A 14,601-nucleotide genomic window follows, 5' to 3' on the forward strand; every position below is an offset into this window, starting at 1 on the left:
TTTAATTTTGATTTTTATTTAACTTTGCACTTAAGATTGCAGCGTTTCACCATTATTCATAATTGGCAGCCCAAAAAATGACAAAGCAGGGATGTTAATAAGAATAACAGCTGATTTATGTAAACAAATAAATTGTACTGATTAATAAAAATGGAGAGTGTAGCTCGAAGCAAGAATTTTTCATCAAGTGACATTTCTACTTTGCTAAGCCTAGTGCATTTTTTCTTTCCCTCATTATACGAGAGCGACGATTTATAAATATATTTATTAAAACCTCGCACTCCATATCACTTTCGTCGTCAGATTCCATTTTTTACAATATAAGTATTTATCTTCTGCTACTTGCAAATCAGCTGATTGGAAAACGTTAACATAGTTGCATATGACAGTATTTAATTAATATTTAAATGACAAAGGTTGACCATTTAAATACAAATTAAGTCAAATGGTGAAACTGAAATAAATTAATTTTCACTTAAATCAGTTTCGTGAAACCGGCTGTGAGTCTACTACAACTGAAACGAATTCGTGATATACATAGCAGCAATGAAGAGAAAAAGTTGCTTACGTTAAATGACAATTACCATTTTAAACCAAATTAAACTTATTACCTACCTACTTATTTCATGATTACCAAATGCAAATTACCAAATACATATTGTAGACAAATTATTTGTACATACGTACCTAAATATTTTATTGTATTTCATGATTAATGCTGCAGTTTAGTATTACGTATGTAGTGTAATCTAAGAAAATATGTACATACATACATAAGTAAGTGTTCATTTCTTAATAAACATTGATTTTCGTTGCAGGATATGAATATCTATTTGTTTTTCTTCATACATTCGATTATCCGGATTTTCGATTATCCGAATGCCTATCGACAACAATTAGTCCGGTTAATCGAGTTTCTACTGTAATTACATAACAGGTTGGCTTCTAAATATAAGTAGCTTAAGGCGTTTGTGGCATTTCTGGTCACATAAGAGATTCACCCATTTAATGACAAGGAAACTGATTCAGGATAGACTGGAGAATTTTTTCGGACACATACGTAGAGAAGGGGGATTTGATGTGAGAATAACTCCACGAAATACCTCTTGGCAAACTTACTACAAAACCTACTCTTTCTACATTTTAAAATATTCAAATAGAGGTAAATGTGGACGTGGATGAAAGCAGCTTTCTGCATAAAAAGGCTTTCGTATATTTTTGCGGTTATTAATATTATAAATATTTTAAACGACATAATTGTTTAATGCCTTTGCCCAGATTTGATGGTGTTATCACTGAAGAAGATTTCTTTTTCACTTCCGAAAAGCAATATATTAATTGCCAGGTCGTAAAACCACCCCTTAAGTTTATAAATTTTGTAACAAAAATTGAAGATATTTTTACACAACATTTTGATTCTACTTGCCATAGTATTGGGTTTTCGCACATATTATTTAAAAAAATGGTGGACGTAGAACTGTATTATTGTTGTGAAAATTGTAATTCCGACGTGATAAAATGTTTATTCATACGAATTAGGACAAATTTCTTAATAAACACTTTTAATAAAAAAGTGAAACAAAATGATTTCAAAAACATAAAGTTTTTGTGTGTTACTCACAAATAGTAATCACGTCCGTTTGTCTATCTATATGAGTCGGAAATAATATCTATGTATGTCTGTCTGTCTGAAATATTTTATAATTGTTCAAAAGATTGTCTGTCTCAGGCCGCAATTTCCACAGTTACTCTGATTTCATATTTTGAAATGAAAATTTTTGTGATTAGGTTTGCACGCTTATTATTAATATTGTTTTCTAAGTGTTTTCGTGTACTAGGTTTAGGACCCTTTTCTCCACCACTGTTGTTTTGATAGGGTTTTTGAATTAGCATTTCGCTGTGGGTGATTAAGAATGTTTTGTAAATATTATTTATTACTTAGTAGATTGTTTTGGTTTTTATTACTATTGTATCTGAATTCTACCTGATTCTTATACGATTGTTTTTGTTTTTGTTACAACAAGACTTTTACAAGCAAATTGTTTTGAATATTATCATTAATACGCATTGTAACTGATATTTATATACCTATTTTTGTTTAAATTATTACAAATAGTTTTGTTTAGAATTGTATATATTATATGGGTAAAAAAAGGCCTCCTGGGGAACCGAACACCCAAAAAATACCGGTAACGCGCCTATATTGCAACCTCAGAGGTGGTGAGGAAAAGCAATATATTTAAATTTTACTTTAAAAACTGCATGAAAGTTTTTCCTAACGTTTTTCATTAATACTACATTTTAATTACTTTAACTTTAACTACTTTTATTTAAATCCCTGTGCCGAAAAATCAACTCTTTCGATCAGGTGATCTCAGCTGTTGGCGACCATATGATTCTTTTGTTGCTTGTATATTTATACAATGATTTATTCTTCTCATTCTTTTTAACTAAATTCCAAACATTTTTCGTTGAAATTGGATAGCAAAGTATTAATCAATTAAAATCAGTGCTCACACTTACATACATGCCCATTTCAGCTTTGTCGAGGCAACAAAAACAACTCCTGTCAAAAACATGTAACGGCGATGATGAGTCATCATGAGCAGCGACCAACCGAAATGAAAATTAAGCTAGCGCAGTCAACAGAAGCAGTTTAAACAACAATCGGCCAACAACAAATGCGCCGACAGCAGACACTATGGAGGTACCAGCAAGCACCCAGACAGCGAAGGAAAACAAAACGCAAGGTAAGAATGTACGATGCAAAAAAAGACCATCTGTTCCGACGGGTTTTGACCGCTACGTAAATGTAGAAAGGAAATCGAGTCCAATTAAATCAGCGTTCAATACAAAAAAATTTCAACCAGGCTCGGCAAATGGTAAAAAAACAGAAATCCTAAATGGCAACAGATTTGCCTTGCTGAGCAAGGAGCCTAACTATGATGCAAAGGTTACCACCACAGTCCTGAATGCCAAACCCCCTCCAATCTATTTGCGTGAGCGTCGCTCAGATGCTTTTCTCTCCAAAATAAGCAATTTAATTGGCACAAACAATTTACATATTATGCTCTTGAAAAAAAGGTAAAAAAGATGAAACAAAAATTCAAACATACGCTGAAATAATACTTCAATATGTTCAAAATAGAATTGATGCCAAATTCTAACCACCTAAAGAAAAATGAAATACACCCGATTTACAATTTAAAATATCTGCTCCATCGCAGAATCACCGTTGATGAACCACTTAAGAGAAATGGTCCTGTAAGAGTATGGATACAGGATCTACATCCTACTTCTTAAAAAAGAGGGTTTAAATAAAAGATGCAGGGCGTAGCCCTGTATAACGATTTGAAATCGAAGTTGTCACAGGGCATTCAAGCACGTCGTAACCAAATGTTAAAAACACCCCGTAATCAAATTGTAGCAACCTAAGAAAAAAGTTCAAATCTTATTATTTTTAAATATTATATAATAATAAGCTTTGCAAATGTAGTGAAAGGCAACACAATTGAAACAATGATAATATATAACACAATTTATGTCTACCATGCAAAACATGATCCAAGATTTAATAACATCACAAAATCAAATAATGCAAAATTTATTAAGTAAGAAATGAGCGTACTAAGTATGTATCTGTATATGGAATGCTAACGGTGTGAACCAACATAAATTGGGGATTATTAGATTTCTGTCTGAAAAAAATATAGATGTAATGCTTATATCAGAAACTCATCTTACAAATAGACTCTATGTTGCAAATCATCCGGATGGAAAAGTGCATGGTGGTACGGCAGTGTTGGTTAGAAATCGGTTAAGCCGCTATGCTCTAGAATCTCATACTACAGTTACAAGCTACAACAATATCACTAAAAAATCGGGGTTGTAACTTTAATCTTACGGCTATATACTGTCCACCTCGTTTTAAAATTACAGATAGGGAATTAAACGACTTTTTTAGAACACTTGGTAATGGTCAAAGATTTTTAGTAGGTACAGATTACAACGCAAACATACGTACTGGGGCACGTCTTATTAATCCGAAAGAACGACAGCTGTACTAGACTATTATGAATAAGGATAACAAACTGGATATAATATCTCCTGGTATTCCGAAATACTGGCCCAATGATAAAAAAAAATACCAGACTTAATAAATTTTTTTTGTTGTCAAAAATGTAGGTAGATCGCTTATAACAGCTGATGTATGTATAGACTTATCATCTGATCATTCACCTGTATTAATAATGTTATATGAACAGCCCATGATATTTGAGAGGTATTCCAACCTAATTGCCCAAAGAACAACTTTAAGTTACCACCTTTGCCCAATACCGTTAACGAGACGCTTGTGCCTATTGGGACTTCTACTTCTGAAGTTACTAGAGTCATAAAAGTGCTAAATCCGTCAAAAGCATCAGGACACGACAATATTACTCCAAACATACTAATTGAGTTACCAAATATTGTTATAACAGTGCTCTCCTTGGTTTGGGTACTATCTAATTTCGTGGGGAAAGTCGCCGATCAACATCGGGAAAGACTTAAAACAGGCATCTTGCTACATACCAATAAATCTTTTACCCTGTATTTCTAAAATATTTAAAAAAGTGTTACTATCAATGTCTCTTTTCCTCCAAAAAAACTAATAATAATACCAACGCACCAATTCGGTTTTCGTGCTCCGTGGGGTACGACTTGTGCAACCAAAATTCCTAGTTAAAATGAAAACATTCACAAAGATCTTGATATTGCAATGGTAAAGAAGGAGATAAAGGACAGCAGAATGAGATATATTTCTAAACGTCGCGAACATCCAAACCCATTAGCTAATGGCAAATTTCTGCAATCAAACGCGTTTATAGAGAAGTGATCTACCAGCCTACTAGAGAGCAACTTTCTACCAAAAAAGCTCAACCACATTCTTGAGCTTCTTTATCTTTAAATAGATTTAAGATTTGAATGCTTATTGTTAGGCTTTACCAAGCAGATCCAATAAATTATGAAATATTGAAAAAAATCGTATTGTGTAAATGCTTTTGAGCACTAAAATGTGTGTAAATACTTTTGGCTACCATTAAAATCACTCACTTTCACTTCACTTTGGTTTGGTTAAAATGCTGACGAGGAACATATGAAAGTGTGAAACAGCGCCAGCCCTACAGTGTTTGTCCGGAAAGTAATAGGAGTGAGTTGATTTAAAAAATTTATTCAACCAATAGTTATAATTCTTTACAAATTTTGGCAAAAGCGACACGTAAGGTATTCTCCGGAATAGCCTTGGGAGCCGAGGTACCAGCTGCTTGGATCCCCTCTGTCGTCTCAAAATGCTTGCCTTTCATTGGCCCTTTCCAGTAAAACAATAAAAAAGTTCCTGGGACCACATCTGGGCAGTAGGGCGGCTGCGGAAGCGTTGGGATGCCAGCCTTGGGTATGTAGCTGTTCAAAAGAAAGGCGGTGTGAGCAACTTCCAATCGGCTGCGATGTCATGTCGGGCCCAATTGACCCTGCGTTTTAGTCTCTTGAAGACTTCTACATAAAATTTGGCGTAGACGATTTGTCCAGGAGGAATAAATTCATAGTAGACAATGCCTTTGATGTGAAAAGACATTGAGCATCGTTTGCACTTTGGATTAGCTCCCAGCAACGGTCTTCTTCAGCGAGCTGTTCCCGGCCATCCAAACAGGCTAAAGCACATCTGGGTAAGCCTGCTATGAACAATCATATCAAACGTCTCTGTCGCAGATTTACCGAGTTTCACACAGAATTTAATCGCGTACCTCTGCTCTAACGAACGCTGCAACATTCACAGAAACACATCGCCCGAAAATGTTTGTCCTGACTCTCAAGGTGCTCTGACAACTGACCGGCCGCTCGTTTCGGCGGAAGAAAATCAGTCCTATTACTTTCCGAACACACCCTGTTTGCTGGAGACTTGCAGGGTAAAGCCATAAGAGTTGGGTAGGAAAACAATACAAAAAATTTATATTTATTAAATTTATATTTTGGTTTCAACTAAAGATAAAGATACTCATTACGTTATTTAACCCATTAGAAACCATGCCTATTTAGAGAAGTGGTGACCAAATTATAATTGTATTTTCATTGTGAAAGTCAGTAATTAATGAAATTACTTTCCATGTAATCTACTGGAAGGAATATGACGATTATGTTATACTTTCTTCGTATTGAGTTGAACATGAGTGTGCCTATGAATGCATGAGCGGTTTTCAAGAATGACAATGAACATTAGAACCGATTGTAAATACTGTGAAGAAGAATTTTTATTTTAAACATTTGCATATTCTTATAGGTTTATACAAACTGACGCCATCTTAATAATAAATATGAGCTCTATGTCTGATTAGAGAAAACCTGTTCGTTTGGAAATGGCTTGCGCTTTATTTATTTGGAAATAAACAACGAATTCAGGTTACTTACTAACAAATTATTTTTTTTTTTTTTAAATTGAAATGGAATTTATTTAGTTGAAAATCACTTCTCACAATAAAAATACTTCCATGGCAAGAAAATATAAAGCAACTGTAAGAAATTATGTAAAAATATCATGAAAACTTTTATTATCAGTGAATAAGTACACGTAATTCATTATTAAAAAAAAGAAAGCGCTAAGTTCGGGTGCAAACGAACATGACACAATTGTAATTTATAAAAATAGAAGAAAAAGAAGAAAAAACGTTAACTTTGGCTGCACCGAAGCTAATATACCCTTCACAGGTGCATATCTTTTCGCAACTATGTGTTCAGTTTATATGGAAGCTATTTGCTATAGTAATCCGATCTGAACAATTTTTTCGGAGATTACGTTGTTGCCTTAGAAAATAATCTATACCAAATTAGTGAATATATCTTGTCAAATGCAAAAGTTTTCCATACAAGAACTGTTTTCCGATCGTTCAATTTGTATGGCAGCTATATGCTATAGTAAGCCGATCTGAACAATTTCATCGGAGATTACATTGCTGCCTTAGGAAATAATCTATACCAAATTTTGTGAATATATCTTGTCAAATGCAAAAGTTTTCCATACAAGAACTTGATTCCGATCGTTCAGTTCGTATGGCAGCTATATGTTATAGTGGTCCGATATCGGCAGTTCCGACAAATGAGCTGCTTCTTAAAGAGAAAATGACGTTTGCAAAATTTCAAAACGATATCTTAAAAACTGATGGACTAGTTCCTATATAACGGGTGATTTTTTTGAGGTTAGGATTTTCATGCATTAGTATTTGACAGATCACGTGGGATTTCAGACATGGTGTCAAAGAGAAAGATGCTCAGTATGCTTTGACATTTCATCATGAATAGACTTACTAACGAGCAACGCTTGCAAATCATTGAATTTTATTACCAAAATCAGTGTTCGGTTCGAAATGTGTTTATCGACAAATTTTGTTCAGCGATGAGGCTCATTTCTGGTTGAATGGCTACGTAAATAAGCAAAATTGCCGCATTTGGGGTGAAGAGCAACCAGAAGCCGTTCAAGAACTGCCCATGCATCCCGAGAAATGCACTGTTTGGTGTGGTTTGTACGCTGGTGGAATCATTGGACCGTATTTTTTCAAAGATGCTGTTGGACGCAACGTTACGGTGAATGGCGATCGCTATCGTTCGATGCTAACAAACTTTTTGTTGCCAAAAATGGAAGAACTGAACTTGGTTGACATGTGGTTTCAACAAGATGGCGCTACATGCCACACAGCTCGCGATTCTATGGCCATTTTGAGGGAAAACTTCGGACAACAATTCATCTCAAGAAATGGACCCGTAAGTTGGCCACCAAGATCATGCGATTTAACGCCTTTAGACTATTTTTGTGGGGCTACGTCAAGTCTAAAGTCTACAGAAATAAGCCAGCAACTATTCCAGCTTTGGAAGACAACATTTCCGAAGAAATTCGGGCTATTCCGGCCGAAATGCTCGAAAAAGTTGCCCAAAATTGGACTTTCCGAATGGACCACCTAAGACGCAGCCGCGGTCAACATTTAAATGAAATTATCTTCAAAAAGTAAATGTCATGAACCAATCTAACGTTTCAAATAAAGAACCGATGAGATTTTGCAAATTTTATGCGTTTTTTTTTTTTTAAAAAGTTATCAAGCTCTTAAAAAATCACCCTTTACATACATATACAGACAGACGGACATGGCTAAATCAACTCAGCTCAACAAACTGATCATTTATATATATACTTTATAGGGTCTCCGACGCTTCCTTCTGGGTGTTACAAACTTCCTGACAAACTTAATAAATTAAATTCTTCGACATCAGCAACTCTAAGAAAAACATAAATTCAACATTCGTTCTCAGACGATTCTAGATCACCAAACAACCCTGCTTCGCTTATCAATCGGAATAACTCTTAATATTGTTCACATTGGTTTTGTAAGGATTCCACATTCCAAGGGTTTATGGACTAGTAATTCGTAGTATAGTGATTATCTATACTAATATTGTAAAGAGGAAAGATTTGTACCTATTTTTGTATGTTTGTATGTTTGTAATGAATAGGCTCAAAAAGTACTGGGCCGATTTAAAAAATTCTTTCACCAATGGAATGCTACATTTTTCCAATTTGACATAGGCTACATTTGAAAAAAATTAGGGATCCATGGTAAAATTTGAACAATGTAAACGAAGGAGTAGAAAAATGAGTCTTAAAATGTCTTTCGTCGAATGCGCTGCCGAAACTATTAGCGATAGAACAAAATAATGTACAACAATATTGAAGAACATCATAATGTCTACAAAAAACTCCGCGGTAGCATATCTTAATATATAAAAATCACGTATCACGTTGTTTGTTTGCGATGTACTCCTAAACTACTGAACCGATTTTAATGAAATTTTTAACACTGTGTGCAGTTTGGTCCAACTTGAAAGATAGGATAGTTTCTAACTCTCCTTATAGTCGCATTATTTATTTATTGCAAATTATTTGTTTATTATTAGCAAAGAGCTATCCACCAGTTGGTGGCGCTAACAGCGGTATTGAGTAAGTGCGGTATGTTACAGTAGATGGCGCTACAAACATTAAAAACATTAAATGAAAATGCGTTGTTTGAAGTTTATATTATTTGTGGTAAAGTTATACGAGTCTATGACTTCCAAAAAAAAAAAAATAAAAATTGGGCGGGGCGAAGTTCGCCGGGTCAGCTAGTGTATATATATATATATGTCCAACTATTGTAGTTATGTCACTACAACAACTTTTTTCATTTTAAACATTAATGAAAATGCTAAGCAAATTCAAACCATGCTATTTATGTATGTGTTTATATTAATCCTTATCCAAATAAATTATTTTATGGTCAAGACCACTTAACTACATATAAAATAGTTTTTAAATTAGACTTTCCATTCAAAAGATATTACGAATTAAAAAATTCAAAAAGTAAACAAAACCGCCATAGCGCCGTGGCCGTTGTTTGCGATGCATTCTGAAAAGCGCGCCGGGCCAAAGAATGTAAAGTATAGAGAAGGTGTAAATTGAATTCTGTATGATGTTCGATTTGGCGGCTAACAGAGCCGATAGAATCAAAGTAAGGAATTCGACGTTGTCGCTGCTATTTAGCAGAATTGAGCACGTGCAGTGGCAAAAATATATGTAAAACGACTGAATTCATTATTTATTACTGTTATTTTAATTTTTTAGTTTTTTGATTAATATTATTTTTATATTTTGATTTTTCATAATTAGTATTTTTATTTTATTATTTTTTTTTTTCGTAATTATTAATCAAATGTCAAGAACCGATTCTTAATCGACTTCGACTACTGGAGATCGATTCCAAAAAATCGATTATTTTACGAGAAAACTTGATTTTCGAGTAGAATCGGAATCGAGTTTACCATCCCTACTGGCAGCTATCGGGGCACATATAAAACCTCCGCACAATAACAATGAAAAATATGATTATTTTTCCATGTCATTTATATGGAAAACAGAAAATTTGAAAAGAGCACCTCTTAATATTTACAAAATTGGAGCTCGATACGAACGGACGTGTGTAGACGGCAATTTGCGCGATACAATATAATTTTCTTTTCAACTCAAATGTATATTAACCAAAATTAAAATTGATGAAAAGCCAACAACGTTTAAAGAGTTAAAAATACTACCTACTGCAAAAGTTTTGTTTTATTTAAACATTTAATAAAGCGTGCATAAGCAAACAAGTTGCTGCTAATTTGTAAGAAATCATGAGCATCGGCCCGCTCAGTTGTAAAAGTGTTTCATAAAAAGTATTATGCGTTTCAACCAATTGGATTTGTTAAAAATACTAAATTAAAGCATAATATAATTTGGAAGTGCAATATATTGAAAATAATGGAAAATAGTTCTAAACAGAGTTTTTGTCACTTCAAACGGTATTTCTCATTGAGCACGACAACAACGAGAGCATGTGATGCAAACAACAACTAAATGTAAGGAAAAGAACATAAAAGCATAAAACTTGAAGAAAACCAATAACAAAATATACGGCAACGGTGCATTGCTGATGTGCGGTCCGTTTGCAGTGCGTCGCAAATAAAGGAGGGCTACAGTAATTGCTTAGTTACATATAAATTGTGCTATCCATCGATAAATAATGCCACCCAAGAAAATAAACACAACATCACAATTTTGTGGTTATTGCTCTGAGCTGATACGAGATGGTGTACAGTCCAGCATCCAATGTGTTGCTTGCCAACTCTGGTTTCACTCTAGGTGTACAGGCCTTTCATCTGTGGAATTTAAGGCCACAGCGATCAGTATCAAGAAAAAGGAGTCGGTTTGGAACTGTTCATCCTGCAGCAATGATATCAGTGTTAGGACATGTGACAGCCACTTATCTGATGATGAAGTTTTAACACACATCTCGCCACAAGCTAATGAAATGGAAAGTCTCTTCCAGAAGTACTTTGATCGCTTCACCTCTGACTATGACCGCTAATTTGAAGATCTCAAAAAGTCACTCGTAAGTAGCGTAAATAACCTTAAGGATGAGGTAAGCAATCTGTCTAAACAATATACAACACTCACTAATAAATGTACTGCCCTTAACGATAGGCTTTCATCAGTAGAGAATAAAATTAATAATAAACTCAATGCCAAGCCTGACTTACCAGTGAGTAAGGAAGATATCTTCACTGAAATTTTGGAACGTGAGCGCCGTGAAGTCAATGTAATTGCTCTAAACATCCCGGAATCAGTCAAACCAGTGGGTAAAGATCGTTTGGATGACGACAGGACAAATCTAGTAGCCGCTTTGCCTTCTTGTCTCTCGAACATTGCCACTGAATTTAAGCTACGCAGACTAGGCCTACATACACCGGGTCGTACACGTGCGCTACATATTACAACTCGCTCAGCTGATGATGCGCTCTCAATTATCAAATACAGACCACCTAATAGTAACACTGCAGTCATTTTCAAAGCTGATCTTACCCCTTCTCAACAACAGCACCTAAAAGATTTACGACTGGAACTTGACTCTCTAGTAAAAAGCGGCAACGACAGTATGACTATAAAGTATATCCATGGTATGCCTAAGATTGTAAAGAAGAATTTTCGCTCGCACAACGAACAAGAAGAAAGTATCTCTCATCCAGTTATATTACCAGAACGTTCGAGGTCTGCGCACAAAACTCTGCGCATTTCTGACCAACACGTCGTCTAACCAGTCTGATATCATATGCATCACTGAGTCCTGGCTCCATCCATCTATACGTGATGGAGAAGTCATTGACTCTTCTTATAATATCTACCGTAAAGATCGTACATCTCATGCTAATCATAAAGTACGTGGTGGTGGAGTCTTTATCGCATGCAAACGTTATCTACACACTGAGCCAATCTCTACTGAAAATAATAACCTAGAGCAAATATTCATCAGGGTGAAGGGTGCATCCCGTGACCTAATCATCGGCTGTGTATACATACCTCCTCAGTCACCTTATGAGATCTTTGTTGACCACCTGGCCACTATTTCTTTCATTAGAGAAAAACACCAAGCATCTGACTTACTGATAGTTGGTGATTTCAACCTCCCTAGCAGCTCTCCTCGTGCGGACTGTGAAAAACTACTTTACGACTGTTATTCGCTCCTGAATTGCACACAACGCAACCACATTCTCAATGCTCACAACTCAGCCCTTGACTTATGTTTCAGCGACATCGACATTTCTCCTGAACACTCGCTTGCCTTGGTTCCTGAAGACACATGTCATCCCGCTCTAGATATCACGCTCAACTTTCAGCCTGGACTAGTTCCTATCTACTCCTCTACGTACTCTTTCAAAAAGGCCAACTATGCTGAGCTCGACACTTTCTACCTGAGAACAAATTGGATCGATTTATATAAACTCAGCACAATTGATAGTAAGCTTGATTATCTCTACGCTAAAATCTTTGAAGGGATTAACCAGTTCGTTCCAGCATATACTTATAAACACAGCAGTTATCCATCCTGGTTTTCAAAAGATCTCATTCGCAAAATTAAATTGAAGAAGTCGGCGCATGCGTTGTACAAGACAAGACGTACCAACTACAATTACTCTTGCTTCAGTAAACTGAGACTTGAGTGCAAATCACTGAGCTCTGAGTGCTATAAAAATTACGTGAGTAATGTTGAAGCCAAACTCAAATCGGACATCAAAGCCTTCTGGAACTATGTCAAAGACAAAAACCGTTCTAGCAGTGACATACCTTCCTCCATGGTATGGGATGATCTATCAGCTAATTCCGGGCCTGACATTTGTGATCTCTTTGCCTCCTTTTTTCATAGTGTTTACGCACCTAACAATCGCCATGGCGCTGCTGCAGCTACCTACAACCCGGGACCTCAGAACATACTCCTGAACGATCTGACAGTATCATATGACGAAGTACTTAAATTACTCCTTTCACTTGACCCTAGAAAAGGTGCTGGACCTGATGGTCTACCTAACTTATTCCTAAAGAACTGCGCGATCAGTCTATGCGAACCGTTGACGCATATATTTGGTGAATCACTTAGTGGTGGTATCTTCCCCTCGTCATGGAAATTATCATATATCACTCCAATACATAAGGATGGATCTAAAGCTATGGTCACCAATTATAGGCCTATTTGTATTCAGTCTGCCCTTGCTAAGTTGTTTGAGAAATTGGTGCTACCACAACTACTGCAGTCTTTCGAACACGTTATAATCACTCGACAACATGGATTTACTGGGGGCAGATCTACAACTACTAATTTGTTCATATACATTAACAAGGTGTTAAATGCTATGGATTCCGGAAACTGTGTTCACAGCATCTACACAGACTTTAGCAAGGCGTTTGATCGTGTTGACCATGATATACTCATGCACAAGTTGAGCAACTATGGTGTTGGAGGTAGTGCTTTGTCTTGGATCCATTCATATCTTACGGGTAGACGCCTACAAGTTAGAGTCGATGGCCATCTTTCATTCGAATATATCGTAACATCTGGGGTACCACAAGGATCTCATTTGGGCCCGGTACTCTTCAATATATTCATAAACGACATTGGCAACAATATCATATCAGATCACCTATTGTATGCAGATGATCTCAAAATTTTCAGGCCCATAGCTAGTATGTCAGATATCCTAATTCTACAGCATGATATTGACTCTCTTGGTAACTGGTGCCTTGTGAACAATCTTGATCTTAATATCAACAAATGCGCCGCTATAACTTTCACTCGCTCACACTCACCAATTCCTGCAAAATACAAACTCAAGGATCAGGAAATCATAGAGGTTGATGAGATAAAAGACCTGGGGATCAGTGTTGACAACAAGCTCTCCTTCTCTAAACACATTGATAGAATCACATCTAAGGGATTTAAAACCCTCGGATTTATCCTAAGAAACAGCAAAGACTTCAACAACCCCTACTCTGTAACCAGACTTTTTCAATCGCTAGTCCTACCTATCCTTGAATATGGTTCAGTCATCTGGTCTCCATATACTAATGCATCTATAGACAAAGTGGAAAAGGTTCAACGTAAACTCTGCAAGTCGTTAGCCTATAAATTATCATCGTCTACACATACTTACTCCACTGATGAAATTTACCAGAGCTTTCGTATCAATAAACTATCAGCACGTCGACAGGTTGCCGATCTTAGTTTCTATTACAAGGTTGTCAATAATATTATTGATGCTCCAGACATTCTTGGCTGCTTTGAATTTGCCCCAGTAGGCACTTTACTTAGACGTAATCGTCTACTAAAAACTTCTAACTCCAAGAAAAATTATGTGATCAACGGTCCTCTGAATAGACTGGCCAAATCTGTCAATTCTTTTCAAGGTGTGATTGACTTCTACGGAGGTACATACTCTGCCTTCATAGACAATACTAAGAAACATCTGCTTGTTTAACCAAGGACTCCATTTGCTGCCCGCCACAACCAGAAATCATCACCATAGTACTCTGCATATACACATTTACCTTCTACCTACATTTTTCATTTTTTATTTGTTTCTCTTAATGTATATTGCCGATTGGCGTTATTGTAATAATAATAATAATAATAATAATATTAATATTAAGAGCTCATCTTTTGAGTGACTTTTTCTTAC

The 14,601-nt window shown here is 35.8% G+C and overlaps 3 protein-coding genes across 14 annotated transcripts in view; 2 read left to right on the forward strand and 1 right to left on the reverse strand.

The window, feature by feature from the left end:
• Positions 1 to 14,601, reverse strand: part of LOC105228775 (obscurin) — a 369,554-nt gene that overhangs the window by 299,095 nt on the left and 55,858 nt on the right. The gene's annotated exons all lie outside the window — the stretch shown is intronic.
• LOC125777195 (uncharacterized) overlaps positions 1 to 14,601 on the forward strand; it is a 282,927-nt gene that overhangs the window by 88,826 nt on the left and 179,500 nt on the right. The window lies entirely within an intron of this gene.
• The window catches only part of LOC125777180 (uncharacterized), a 36,860-nt gene continuing 23,213 nt past the window's right edge, over positions 955 to 14,601 (forward strand). Inside the window, exons 1-2 of the mRNA XM_049451451.1 lie at positions 955 to 1,080; positions 2,541 to 2,750. Of these exons, the coding sequence (XP_049307408.1) occupies positions 2,682 to 2,750 (69 nt within the window). The 5' untranslated portion in view covers positions 955 to 1,080; positions 2,541 to 2,681. The remainder of the gene's footprint in view (positions 1,081 to 2,540; positions 2,751 to 14,601) is intronic.

Source organism: Bactrocera dorsalis, chromosome 3 (assembly GCF_023373825.1).
Source record: "Bactrocera dorsalis isolate Fly_Bdor chromosome 3, ASM2337382v1, whole genome shotgun sequence".
Lineage (NCBI taxonomy): Eukaryota > Metazoa > Arthropoda > Insecta > Diptera > Tephritidae > Bactrocera > Bactrocera dorsalis.